The sequence below is a fragment of the Acartia tonsa genome, chromosome 9 (genome assembly GCF_053477335.1).
Source record: "Acartia tonsa isolate MP-2025a chromosome 9, ASM5347733v1, whole genome shotgun sequence".
Lineage (NCBI taxonomy): Eukaryota > Metazoa > Arthropoda > Copepoda > Calanoida > Acartiidae > Acartia > Acartia tonsa.
Genome location: NC_137268.1, coordinates 28,049,647 through 28,064,221, shown reverse-complemented (window position 1 = coordinate 28,064,221; position 14,575 = coordinate 28,049,647). Strand labels below are relative to the sequence as shown.

The 14,575-nt window shown below is 29.7% G+C and overlaps 1 protein-coding gene across 2 annotated transcripts; it reads right to left on the bottom strand.

Annotated features, from left to right (window-relative positions):
- Positions 1 to 302: 302 nt before the first annotated feature.
- Positions 303 to 12,380, bottom strand: LOC145328695 (uncharacterized). Of its 2 annotated transcripts, XM_080172490.1 has the most exons (16): positions 12,288 to 12,325; positions 11,093 to 11,131; positions 8,715 to 8,759; positions 8,134 to 8,188; positions 7,788 to 7,835; positions 6,213 to 6,297; positions 5,221 to 5,293; positions 4,160 to 4,202; positions 3,788 to 3,861; positions 3,374 to 3,415; positions 2,891 to 2,944; positions 2,311 to 2,377; positions 1,999 to 2,055; positions 1,542 to 1,625; positions 1,106 to 1,189; positions 303 to 455 (listed from the first exon to the last, which is right to left on the bottom strand). In XM_080172490.1, exons 1-16 carry the CDS (start codon positions 12,316 to 12,318, stop codon positions 371 to 373), a joined length of 966 nt encoding a protein of 321 aa, XP_080028616.1. In that variant the 5' UTR covers positions 12,319 to 12,325; the 3' UTR covers positions 303 to 370. The 2 variants fall into 2 exon arrangements, with proteins under 2 accessions (XP_080028616.1, XP_080028617.1); XM_080172491.1 differs by lacking the exon at positions 11,093 to 11,131 and having other exon boundaries at positions 12,288 to 12,380.
- Between the last annotated feature and the right edge of the window lie 2,195 nt (positions 12,381 to 14,575).

Sequence of the window (14,575 nt, the reverse complement as noted above, 5' to 3'; positions counted from 1 at the left end):
GCCCCTGCGGAGTGCAATCACCTGACCTAACCCGAAACATAATCATATGAAATACAAAAAAATTAAATAAAAATTAGATTAATATTAACATATGGATTCAAAATTAGTAAGTAACCAAAGTTTCAATGCTTTGTTACTCCCATAATACTAAATATATTTCATTAAGAATACTTGATCTCTTTTCTATAACCTACTTTGTCTCTTTGCTTTTTAAAACAATTAAAAGAAAACTTTGCTTACCCAAAACAAAACTATGGTAATTCCATTTAAGAGATCTTATTTGAAAAAAAAAATAAAGTACATTAAATGGAATAAAATTGTATTCTAATTTATTTATATTTCAAATCATGCTAATCAGATAAAATATATATCAATAATAATGTTCAAAAAATGTTTTTATTATTTCAGCAAGTTTTCTTCCATATTTAGCATTCACTTCTGGTCCTCCTTCATACCTGAATCAGGGATTTTAAGGGATAAGACAATGGTCTATATAATTCATATACATTCCCAATGTTTATTAATTTTTAGATTTCTATTATTTGTCGAAAAGTTTATACACTAACAGAATTAAACTAGCTTACTAAAATTCAAAATAATTACTCATCGATTTTTATATCGTTGTTATAAAACTTGTGGTACCAGTGTAATTTTCAGTCCTATGTAATCTCCCTTCCTTGTATATTTAATTTGAGCTCGTTTGACTTAAATAAAGGGTTCGATAGATACAACGACTCCCACATTGCCAAGTACTGTACTTGGATGGTGTAAAGGAATTCCTTTACTAATAAACAGGCAATATTAATCAAATTAACTTTAGGTCAGGTTAGGTTATACTTGGTACTGGGTAACCGAAAGGTTAGGCATGGGAAAAATGAACTCTTCCCCCTTTGAATTCAATATATTTCAAATCTAGAGGGAGGGGGATCAGAGCTCGATAATCACTTTAAAGAATAGCAAGAATTCAATCACTTACCAATTACTACCGGAAATTTAAAAATATTTCAAATTAGTCTCAGGTTTTGTAAGGTCGTGTAATAAGTCCCCCACCTCAAAATCCTTATTTCAAAAGGGGTAGGAGCTTTTCTTTGATTTGTTGACTTACCTTATTTCACTTGGAACCTCAATCTGGATTGCATCAATGTTTCCCCCATCCCTGGATCCATATTCTTGGGTTATATATCCTCCCCTGGAAAATTGTAAAAAAAAAGATCGATCACAACATCCATAAAAGCGAAGTTTAATTCATCAAAAAGTCAGACAAATGAACATTATCAAATATATTAGAGTAACAAATTTTATTTTCAAAATTTTTTACATATTTGAACAAGAATTCTGTATAAATAAATTCCAAAATTACTTTTTTTTTGGATGCTTCATATTTAAATATTTATTTTCTAATGCTTGATTATATATAGAGATGCTTCGCTTATAACATTATACCTCTTGTTCCTCGGAATATACATTTCCAAAATAAAGTAAAGAGCAACAGGGGGATTCAGGTAGTTTTCCTATTATATATCTGTATTTATATATTATACCTGTAATATCTATCACTGCCAGGGTTAATCTGCCTGTTGGATGGGACAGCTTTATACCCTGCCTCTTCAAGCATATACCCTAAACTAAACAGCAAATACATTGATTCATATCCTATCATATAAAGTTGTAAGCTTTGTTGTATGTAGCGAAGGATATCAATAACCACTGAACTTATCTCTTCTAGATAAATGACGCCCCAAAAATATTTTTTTCCTTTTTTTGCAACTTGAAGAGAAAATCGGGGAGGGGTCGACTTCCCCTCTTTCCCACAGTAAGTGCCCTAGAGGATTCTAAGGGGCGTATCCGCCAGTAAATACCAAATTAATTCTAGAAGAATGTGTTAATATAATCAAATATTCATTTCTGTTTATTATGCTTTTTTGATGGGACACCTCCGATTTAGGGTCTGAAAGGGGGGTTTCAGTGCTTGATAGGTACTTTGTTGGAATTCCATACCTGGTAAAACCAGAAATTATTTCTTTGGCTGTAACTCCTTTCCTTTTCATTAAACCTCTAAAACATTGTATATAGATAAATTGTTTTTTAGTCTTTTAAAAGGTTTACACTACACATACATACAAAGTATGTCGGTTGATCGGTCTGTAATGCTAAATCAGGTGATTCAAACATTTTTACGGTATCCCCTTTTTTTCTCCCATATTTAAAGTGAATAAAAGCTTTAATAAAGTATATATTGGCCTTAAAATATTTTTTTCTTTGCATATTTTGGACTTTGTCATCCTTATTTTTTTAGAATATAAATTTTACTTGACACTTGAAGGAGAGGTGTAATCAAAATTATCCAATTCATCTTTTGTCCATAGATATCCGAGTTCTGGAATAATCAACAAATTACAAAAAAAAGTGTTATTTTTAAACGTCCCCCCTGCCTCCTCCCCCTCCACTAAATTTTCAGATGTAAAACAAAATGATTATTTGTCAATGTGTAGGACATAGACCTTATTTAATAGTAGTTGCTGTTTAGTCAGGAGAAACTTTACTTACATTCATAACATTTTTCTTTTACACAATTGATGGACTAGCAAAGGTAAATAATAGAATTTCATTTCAATTGTAAAAATGTTCGGTTATGGTCCATTTCGTGACAACGCCCCTCTTACACATTAGCTTTTGATAAGTTATTGTAGGTTATATTAGAATTGGTGTGATTGCCCCGCAGGGTTAGAGACCAGCGCAGTGGCTCGAAATAGGAGAAACGCTACTGAGAAAATACGAAGAAACGCCCCTTAAGAGGCGTTGCCACAAAAGGGACTATACCCAAAGATTTTTTTTACAAAAAATTGTGTCACGTTTATGAACTTGATAAATAAATAATAAATACCCATACCTGTTGAATTTTGTTTATGATTTTGTCCATGTAAATCTATAACAAGTCCCTGTCCTAAATTTATTTTAAGATTCATATCTAATAAATAAGCATTCTCTATTTTAAACTTTTAATTAAAGTATTTCAGATGATATAGAGTTACTCTATAGCTTTATTTAATAAACTTTCTTTCCCTATTTAAAAATATAAATTATTAAATTTGTTTCCAAGCTATGTTAAATATTTGAAAATACATGTTTACCAAAAAATCATTTGTTACATTTCTCTTGGAGGGTGGTCGTACCCTCCCTCAAAAACGCTATAAACCTTCCCAGAGTTTAAAAAGCTTTGAACTTTGAAAAGCTACACTATAAAAGATAACCATATCGGTTCGGCGGTTAACGATCTCCTGTGGTACAGACAGTCAGATATCCTGTTACTTTTACATAAGTATAGATACTTCTAGTTTCTTATGTTCTACCTAAGATGTACTTATTGTTTTACCTCTAAATGTTTGACGGACTTTCTTGATCATTTCATGGTAATCTAAAATACACAACAAAATTTAATTTTATTTATAAATAACACTATTACTCTGCTTCTCTGATAATTTTAGAACATTTTCATACAATACAAATGACCAATGATAGGCTGTATACATTTTAAATGAACAAAAATTGGTAAAATGGTGTATACTTGCATTTGGTCATTTGTATTGTATGACGTATTTTTTTTAATGCACAATAAGCTGCTTCAGTATTTAATTATTCCTTAAAATTTTTATGAAAGCTTCCAAGACATTAAATATTGTAGTTTTCCCTAATTGTAGTATAAGTAATTTGTATTATCTGAAGTTTATACTACTATAAACTGTAAAATTAAATATAATTGTTTATTTGTATATGTTAATAATGTAACCTTTGTAGATGGTTTCAGCTAGCGGGTGTTCTTGGGCAGCCTCATTTATACCACGGTTAAAATCTACTTTGGTCCTTTAAATGATAATATATAACTTTTGCATGGCGTATACAGAAATTCACGCAGGGAAGGGGGTTGGGTGATATGTTTATAAAAATATTTTTTTTAGTAAGTGTTGGCACCCCCTTAAATCATTTTATTTTCACTTTAATGTGCAATTAATCTATGATTATTATTGACTATTTTAAGACTTATGTGTATCGTATGGTACGTATTATATACAGTTATCCACGGAAGTATGGCACAGAACCGGTTTTAATCCAGTGCAGCGGAAAGAAACCAGATTCGGAAAATAAGTTAGAAAACTCTTGCCTGTGAAGGTTGGCTATAACAATATGTGGCATTGCTGTAAAACCTGAAAAAATAGAGATTCATATATGTAGCAATGTTCATTCAAATTATATAATTAAATTAAATTATTTAAATTAAGGATGGATTTAGAATATACAAAATATATTTTATGACAGGAGAAAAATTGTCGTCAATTTAACTTGTTGACATGGAACTCGTGTATTGGTCAGTTCATTTATCCAAAAGGGGAGGAGAGGATTGGGTACATGGGATGGAAGGAAGAAAAGTTATCTTGGCCCACTACAATTTTTATTTTATTGTAAAATATTTATAAAAATAGCTTGTGACGGTAAGCAATAAAAAGTATAATTTTCAATTCACATTTTAAGAATTAATTGATACAGGAGGGTAAAAATCTTTAAACCCTTCTGAATAATAAAGATAACAAATGAAGGAAATTTTTTAGGCTGCAAAATAGATAATTCGGAATTTTTCCCTTTTTATTAAATGTTTTAAAAATATAAATTGGGGGGATTTCAGTGCTCAAACGGATCTTTGAGGGAAAGGGTAAAATTTGGGTCAAGTAGAAATGAAGTCTAAACAGCACAAACGTTTTGCCGAGACAGTTTTAAATTAATTTTCCAGTTTGGCTTCGAAACCGATTAATTTACGCTGATTAGAACCCATACTCAAAAAATATATATATATAGCATCGTATTACAGACAACTTTCAACGAATATCAGATAAAAATAATAAAAATAAAAATGATACCAGTTTTGTTACCTAGGACTTCGGCCCCTCGGTGATAACAAAACTCGTTTCAATCTTATCATTTTTCAGACAAAGACCAAATTGTGTCAAAAAGGATCCATGTGACGTCATAAAAATGAGGGATTATCCATCTCTTGTTTAGGGGTTTTCTTTCCTACTTCTCTTCTCATCTCCCTAATTTTTATGACGTCACATGGATCATTTTTTACACAATTTGGTCTTTGTCAATTTTTCATTTTGATATCCGAGGAAAGAAGTGTATAATACGATGCAATAAATATCTATTCCGAATTTGTGTCACATTCTTTACCTGACAAAGTTTGATATTCTTGTAGCAAAGTTTTGGCAATATCTGAGGCATATAAATCTCTTCCTGTTACTATCTAATTTATCAAATTTTAACTAAATTCATTTATTTACATTAGATGAAATAGCATGTAGCCTAGAATATGTCAATATTTCATAAATTTACTTTTCGTGTATTTTATGTTATCATATAATAAAAATTCACTTTTTTGGGGATGGTAATTGGTTCGAATCTTAATTTAAACTACGTCATAACGAATAAATTTGAAATTCACATTGCATTGTCAAAAATAGATACAACTCATTGTCATTCACAGTTAGGGATTCCAGCAAAAAAAATATGTTATCAAGGGGTTGGTTGCCTGTAGGATGTTGGCTAATTTATCTATCATAGACTTGAATTAGCAAGATTTGTTCTAGGTGCACTAAATAAAGTAATAAACGTTTTTGATGTAGCATATTTATCAAATTTTAACAATTTTACAATTTATTAAAAATATTGAAATTAAATTTGAAAATGAATATGGATCTTTTGAAGAAAATAATATTTTTTACATTCATAATACTCGCAAATATGTTTTAGAAATTTTTTTAATTTTGTATATTTTTATCATGATTAATGATTTATTCAGTATATACTTGAATTATATTACTTTACAAATAGCCACATGTTTAAAAATTACTAACTATTCATAATTTAAAATGATTTAATTGAATAGCAGTCAAAAAAGTAGCTGATCCAATGATATACAATTTTTGCACAAAACTGAACAAAATTGGAATTAAATTAATAATATCTATAGGCCAATATAAATAATTCAACTAATAACTGGTGTGTACAGTTACACAGTACATCGCAATTAATATTTAGTTAGTTTGAAGCCAAAGAATAAGAGAACGTGTGGGGATGAGTATAATTTAAGTCCAATGTTCCCTCCCTTCAAAAAGCAAATGAAAAAAAAAAAATAATTGTCAATATGAATTAAAATTGCCTACCTTACAAATATCGCTTGGGTTTACAGCATTTAGGTTTATGCCAAGAGTATTATAGTTACACATCCCATTGATTTTAATTCCAGCTCTAAAAAAATAACAATTAAAAATAAGAATAGCTATTTATCGCATCGTATTATAAACAGTTTTCCGCGGATATAAAAATGTACAAATAAAAGATTAAAACCTTCGGCATCTAACAAAGCTGGTTGTAATATTATATTTATACAGTGTGTTTTTTTCTATGAGAACTTTTTTGAAAGCAATTTTACCCCACTTATAGTTATCAGAATTTAATGATTAATGGCTTATTTTCTTCGTTTTTTAAGGGAAATTATGAAACAACAAAAAAAATACAGTTTTTGTTGAAAAAGTACAGTAAAGTTGAAAATTAAAAACTTAGGTGTCAACATATAAAAATGGTTTTAGCGCATTTTTCTTAAAAAAATGGATTTTCTGTAGTCGACTTTGGAGGGCCAGTACTCCCTCCCTGGTTGAGATATGACCTTCAAACTTTGATATGTTCTAGTACATGTCCCTAATAGTATCTGTATACATTTTTAGCTCTATATCTCAACTTTGAAGTGTTTAGCAGCCATTCTTGCAAAAGGTTGATTATTTGAGCATAAGAAAAATGCGCTAAAACCATTTTTAGATGTTGACACCTAAGTTTTTAATTTTCAACTTTACTGTACTTTTTCAACAAAAACTGTAATTTTTTTTGTTGTTTCATAATTTCCCTTAAAAAACGAAGAAAATAAGCTATTAATCATTAAATTCTGATAACTATAAGTGGGGTAAAATTAATTTCAAAAAAGTTCTCATAAAAAAAAACACACTGTACATACATTTTATATTCTTAGAAAACTGGTTATAATACGATGCAGTACACGATTTTTCAGTATGGCTGAGAACCGGATCTACTACAGCGGATAATAGTTGGTTTCGAACAAAACTGAAAAAAAATTATAAAAAAGATAGAGAGGACTATTAAATTTTGCATTTACCTTTCCCTGTAAATCGTTTTATCGTCCATAGATCGATCAATTTTAATTATGCTATTGTTATAAAGTACAAGTCATAACATTCATATACAATCAAGTACTTTGATAAAGTTAGGAAAACTTAACCCTTTTTAAAGATAATAATGTAATTAAAAAAACCTTAAACCGAAGATAAACTTATAATATATCTCTATACTTTTAATCCTTTTAAGGGACTAATTAGTAGGTTTAAATACAAATTATATAATGTTAGAACTAAATAAGCAGAATGTTAATGCCCAAGACTAAAAAAATTGTAAGTAAAATTTTTGTAAGAACTGCTTAATACATGATATTGTTTAGTGACATACATAAACATTTTTAGGACTTGATCATAGAGACATTCTGGTAACGATAATTGAGTTCTTACGCTTTCTAAATCGTTTCTAACTGTTATAGGAATCATCATGCCAAGTTTGAAATCGATAGAACTATTACAAACTTGCGTAACTTAACTATAATAGCTATCCGTTAAGGACGTACGTCCGAACCGACCCTAACAATAGAAAAGCTTATCTTTTAAAAAAATACTTACGTCCTATCTGGAATAGTTTCCAACTTTACGGTGCCATCATGAGGGACACTAAGATAAAATAGAGTACTGGTAATGATTAGTTTAGGTTAGGTTAAGTAAAGGTTAGCAGAGCATGCAGGGAGTGTTTCCCATGGGGAAAGAGCCCCGAATCATAAGATACTCCTACAGGGGCTGGGAACAAGTGATTCATTTAATTGTTTGAGTAAAAGTACTAAACTTTTTTATTAATTATTATAATCATTTCAATATCTTTATTTCCATTACTTGTTTGTGGTTTAAAAGGCCCTGAGGGATAATAATAAAGCAATGGAAATAAGTTTTTAGATTAAAATGATAAATTGTTTACCTTATTAGAAGATTAATATTACCAGGAATATATTCTACATATTCAGTCGTTGGAGCTAGAAATTATAAAAAAAAGTTTCAAATATTTCGAAGTTACATATTCCCCACTTTAAAGGGCCGGTGCATTCCCTCAAAGTGTATGTGGAGCTTTGACCCCCCCCCCCCCCCCCTTCAATTTTCTATAAACAAATTTGAAATATGGGGGGGGGGGTTAGGTTTTTACCCGCGGGGACCTTAACCATGCGGAGATACTAAGTACCCTTTATAACCCAACCTAACCTGAACCAAAGTTTAAACAAACAAAAGAAGAGCGTTTTTATAGATCCTTATATTAGATTAACCAGCGGCTACGCCCATAGAAGACTGAGGGATATAGAGGGACTGCTTCATATAATAAGACTAGATATTTCGCCCCTAGCCTCTAGGGCAGGTCAAAGAATGTCAGATACATTGCTTTAAACCATCCCAAGACATTTATAAGGCTTCACTGAAAAGTACAATCGATTCGGACCAGTAGGTACGAGATCTTTAGCTTCATACAAAAAAAAACTATACTTTATATTATAGGATTACTATTATTACCAATAGTTGATGTTGGTAAAGTTAAACTCGTTGTTGAGGTCAAAACTAAAATCATAAAAAGAAAACATGATTAAAATTTTAAACTTTTACATAATATAAATAACATTAATTAGTAATGATAATTTTAAAATAATCAACAAAATTAGTTGAAAAATAAGAAAAAAAAACACCATAATCTACATAGGTAAAGTTAGATTAGTTCAGTTGTATCAAAGTTATGATATGATAGCCCAAGAAGAGTTTAAACATCACAAGGTTAACCCTCTTTCCTCCCGCAGGGTTACAGTTAGGGGCATGTTCTTGATGCATCCTTTGAATTGAATTCCCATAGAACAGACATTCCATACAAAAAACATGAAAAATTGAAAAAAAGAGAGAGAACTTACAAAGAAATAAATCAAGAATTTAAAAAGTCTTAGAGATAAAAGCAACATGCGGTTGAAGAAAAATTGTAGAGTAGTTTTGCATTCAACAAAAACAAGTGCTCGGCAGCCGCGCTTAAGCCATCTATAAAAGTTCTTTATAGGCACACAAAAGGGTGTAATTTGACGACTTAAACGTGGTTGTTAAGCAACACAACACAACAATTTTCAATTAAAAAATGTATGCAATGTAATAAAAAGCGTCACACATTAAATACAAATATTTAAATAACTAAAACACTTTTTTATTATGATTATATTTAATACGATTTTAAATGATCAGCAGTGGGTATTTTTATATAGTTTAATTGAATATTTTATTATTCTGTAGCGCAACTACAGTGTAACTTGTACTGTATGAGAGGCCAAAAAAATCGAAGTGAAGATTTCCCTCCTCATTCAATAAATTTGAAGCTATAATATATTTGACACAATAGGACAAGATAACCTTCTAGGTTTCAAGAATAATGTACAATATAGAAGTCCAATAACCGATCATCCAAAGTATTAAAGTAAAGTATTCTTTTATTGATCATATCAAAATAATACACTTGTATAAATATGTACTTTTGTATTGCAAATATTCAACTTAAAGCAATAAATTAGATAAATTTAAATATTTATGTAAAGAATTTGTACCATCATGTTTTGAAAAATATGAAAACGCCCAATATTTAAAAAACGCAGATACCCTATAAAATGGTACAAATGGCTGTTCAATAGACTGTAAGTGAAACTAAAACACAACCACACATAAGCTATGTAGACAAATCTGGGAGAGAGGGGTCATTGGTGGGCTGTTTATTATAATAGTACCCAAAGTCTTATAAAAAGAATTTCTTATTAGATGGCTTTGGGTACTATTCTCAAAATTGATTGGTTAATTCATTAAGATGAGTGTACAAACGTTTGAACCACTAATTATAATCTGCAAACAGGGCAATTTTGTGTATCAAAAATTCCAATTTTGTTGGCGCCAACCAAAACTTTTTGCTCTACTTATGGATATATTTTTTTCTTATTTTCTAAGCTTTAAATAGGATAATGCATTTTTTTTCATGGATATTGGAATAAAAAATTGAACCAAAAATTAATTTTAAAAAGTTATACCTAACCTAAGTATCTGAAATTTATCAGTTCGAATATTTTGGTACATTTCTAAATAACAATACCACTTTATTTTAAAAATCAAGAATGAGGGCGGTAAAACATGAATCTTTTTTTCAATTCAATTATATAAAGGTTTAACCATATGTATGAAATATTTAGTTTCAGACTATAATTTTGTTATTAAAAACTAAATGAGAAGCCATATAGTTATTATTTGTTGCCTTATGAATTCGCTGATCCAAAGATTTTTTGAGTATTTTTCTACCTAGGTTTTAGAGAGATTAAACGACGGCCGCTCGATTTAGGATGGATCAAAATGATTCCAGAAATAAATTGTACACTCTATAATTATATGTACATATGGCTAATTTAATGATACCCCTCATCAACCACATGTACCCCATCCCCTCCCCTCCTACTGGCCAATAAATGAGGACCATATTATTAAAACAGTAAAAGTGTCTGACTATGACGTCAGAAAAAATTAACAATTAACCAATGAGAGGCCGCTATATATTTTACCATTGTGAATACTGGCTTCTCATTAGTTAATTGTTAATTTTTTCTGACATCATAGTCAGACACTTTTACTGTTTTCATACTATGGTCCTCATTTATTGGCCAATAGGAGGGGAGGGGATGGGGTACATGTGGTTGATGAGGGGTATCATTAAATTAGCCAGCTGGAAGTAGCATATTTTTAGTGTAAGCAAGAATCTCTCACACTATTCACGTATTCTGTATATATTAAGATTCAAGATTCACCGCCCTTATACATTATATTTGCAACAACAACAACAACAAAACTAACAAATTTCAACACAAAATAAATAAACTAAAATTTACTCTGTTTGCATGACAAAGTTTTGCCACAAACCAAATAACCTTAAGAAAGAATATCAATTCAGAAAAATGTATATATATAAAATATGTAATATTTTGTTACATTAATTTATTATTAGCGGCTGCTCCCCTAACATCTAGAGGGCTCTGTATTCAAAGGGTATATAGGGGACAAAATAATAGTCAAAACCTATTCCTTGACCTATGTAAAGATAAATGTAGAACGCAATCAGTTTAGTAGTGGAAATCTTTAACCTTAGTGTTTTCTATTATGGAAAATGATGATTTCAGAACCATGATAAAAATTATAAAAGCATTAAAAATTTATCTTAAAGCCTTCCAGTTCTTTTTTAAAGTTTATACCAAATTATTGCCTTCTTTGAATTTGAATTTGGTGGGGTGTGTTATCATTTGCTTAGCTCTACTATTAAAACTGAATTTGTAAAAATAAAATATGCCTATATAGATATTTAATCTAAAAATATGTTTCAGATTTTTTGTTAATATAGTTATCTCATTCATATAATCTAGAAAACTGAATAATTCTAGATTATGACTAACATTTATTTGAAAGTTCAATAATAATGACAAGAATCACAAAAAGTGATATCACAACAATAGTTTTGACTAAAATATTATTGAAATAATAATAATACGATCATTTTATAAAAATATTATTCTTGTTTTAGGTTAGGTAAGATTCAGTAGAAAATCCCTGCAGACAAGATTTTAAAATTGTAGGGTATTATTGGCAAAGATGATTAAAGTCCCTCAACAGATTATGACGTCATACGATTAAATAACCAATGAGAGGCCAGCAAAAATTTTACCATTGGTTAATTACACTGTATACTGGCCTCTCATTTGCTATTCCATCGTATGACGTCATAATCTGTTGAGGTACTTTAATCATCTTCAATGTTGGCCAACTTTCCAAATAAAAAGTTCTTTTTCCTAATTTCAATGTAACTTATTAATTTATGTAAACACCATGTTGGTATGTTTTCCCACATGATTATGTAACATTGTTCATTATGTTGGAGTCTAACAAAGGTTTTCAATATATTTAACAGTTTCATTACACATTTTAAAAATAAAATAGACAAGCAATTGAAAAATACACTGGTCCAACCCAAATGTAGAAAATCATTGCTCTTAAAAAGACTGATAAATATACATATTAATGAATAAAACTCACTAGCCAAGCAGAGTTCTAACAATATCAACATCTTGTTCGCAACTGAGTTGTTTCAGTAGTTGTAAAGTTGTAGGCTTTCACTTCAGGGATCTAAAGGGATAATACTAATACTTAAATAATAATAAATTTATGTACTTCCCTAATGGAGATACACAATATTACCCATTCTGTAGATTATAATTAGTGGTTGAAACGTTAGGCCACTTAACTGAATAAACCAACCACTCAAATTCAATAAAAGTCCCCAAAGTTGTTAACCCAACGAATAAGATTATTATAAAACTTTGGGAACTAGTGTTATTAACAGCCCAATGTACCCTCCATCCCTGCTTTAACAAGTCGGGAGAAAACGAGAATCACAGGGGTAAAGTCATAAATAAATATAGAATGAAATTGAGTATTTTAACCCAGGAAGGAGCGAACATTAGACGTAAAAATAGTTTAATAACAAATGTATCTAATTATTTGGCTAAACTATCTTGGCTTATTGAAGCTAGGAGTGTCAATATTTAAAAATCAACTCTCAGACCCCTTTTTTAAATCTGGATCTCATGGGGGGCGGGGAGGAGGGTGAGAGTAGGGTGTTGAATGCCCTATCCCCCTCAATTAAATAACAATTATTTAAAAAATAATTATCCTATCTATTTATCCATTGAGTAAGCAGATATTTAGAAAAATATAATAAAATGAGTAGGACAAAATGAAGAGAAAAAAATATGACAAAGGAGATAAAAAATAAATTAGGATGAAAAAAAAGAAGAGAGATAAAACAATATAAAAAGTAATATAATTAAAAATATAAAATATAAAATACGAGAACAATTATGTAGTAAATTCTCCAAAAGTAGCACGAATTTGATGACAATTAAAATATATACATCAACTTTCATTAACCTATCTTTTAATCCCTGGTTAAAATGAGCTGAAGCATAACTGATTTAATAAATTTGTGATAATTTAAAGCATAGCTGCTCTATAACCCATGGTATAATGCATGTCTGTCTGTTTTTGTGTAGTATTATAAAAACTAATTGCCTTGTAAAGATCCGTAATTACACAATTCTGGCTTCGTAACCTATTAATATCTGCTGGATCAGAACCGGTTCTTCGTCATTCTTAAAAATCATGTAGAGCATCGTATCATAGACAATTTTTGGCGTTATCCTCTTAGAAATTTTTTTTTTAATTTTTTTCAATTTTTTTAAAAATTCGTTTTTTGTATAATTCTTTATCTAAAAGCAGAAATACAAATTAAGTTAATTAATTTTGACCAATAGGATAGGTGGATTAGAAACTACCTGCGCTCTAATTGGGTAAATAATGTACGACACTTAAGCTTCTCCAACCAGAGCGCAGATAGTTTTCAATCCACCAATCACAGATGTCAAAATTAATTAACTTAAATAGTATTTCCGCTTTTAGATAAAGAATTATACAAAAAACGAATTTTATAAAAAAAAACTTAAAATTTGATGCAGATTTCAAATCTCCCTCTAACATTAAAATTCCTTCCAACTTATATATCCTACTAGGTATATTGTTTACACAAATCAGATATAAATGATATAACCAGGGATAAGACAATGGCCAAAAATTGATGTACATCCCAAATGTAAATACAAAAAATTACCCTTTATATAGATTACAATTAGTGGTTGAAACGAATAAGAAAACGTTATTAGAAATCTTTAGTGTAATAAAATTATCCCCATTATCAAAACATATGTTTTATATTCTTAGAAATTTAACGCTAAAATGTTATTTTAAATGTTTACTCTTTTTTTAAAAGTCAACTTTTAAGAAACGCAAACTTTTTAAAGCTGTGTTTTAATCGAAAGAAATTTGTTTAACTCTCTCAACTGTACAAATAAAGATATGAAAAGATAAGAAAATCTCAATCTTGAACAACGTTACAGATTATTCTGGTGGCTTTGTCCTAAGCCTATGCAGGAGCTTCAATATTCGAATAGCGTCAAATAATCATAATGGATATTTCCTATAATGATGTAGATAGTTAGCTTAATTCAGACGGACAAACTAACGTTCATAGACAGATAAACTTTATTTTAGTTTATTTTAGATTGAACAATTAAACGGCCAAGAAAATTAGAAAAAAAATAAAATTACTCGTTTGGCTAGGTTGGCCAGAAAATTTATAGATCATCTATTTCATAAAAAAAAACAAGGATGACAATTTCCATAACAGCGAAGCTCTCAAATGGAAGGACAAACAACATTAACACATGAAGAGTGTCAGAACTGAATACACTGAATATTAATGCATATGT

What these genes read in the sequence shown, in the direction of transcription:
- LOC145328695 (XM_080172490.1), bottom strand. Translation starts at nt 12,318, where the DNA reads ATGTTGATATTGTTAGAACTCTGCTTGGCTA. An exon ending in TTTACCAACATCAACTATTG is followed by an intron (nt 8,189 to 8,714) that starts GTAATAATAGTA and finishes TATAATTTCTAG; the next exon opens with CTCCAACGACTGAATATGTA. An exon ending in AGTCCGTCAAACATTTAGAG is followed by an intron (nt 2,945 to 3,373) that starts GTAAAACAATAA and finishes AAATAAATTTAG; the next exon opens with GACAGGGACTTGTTATAGAT.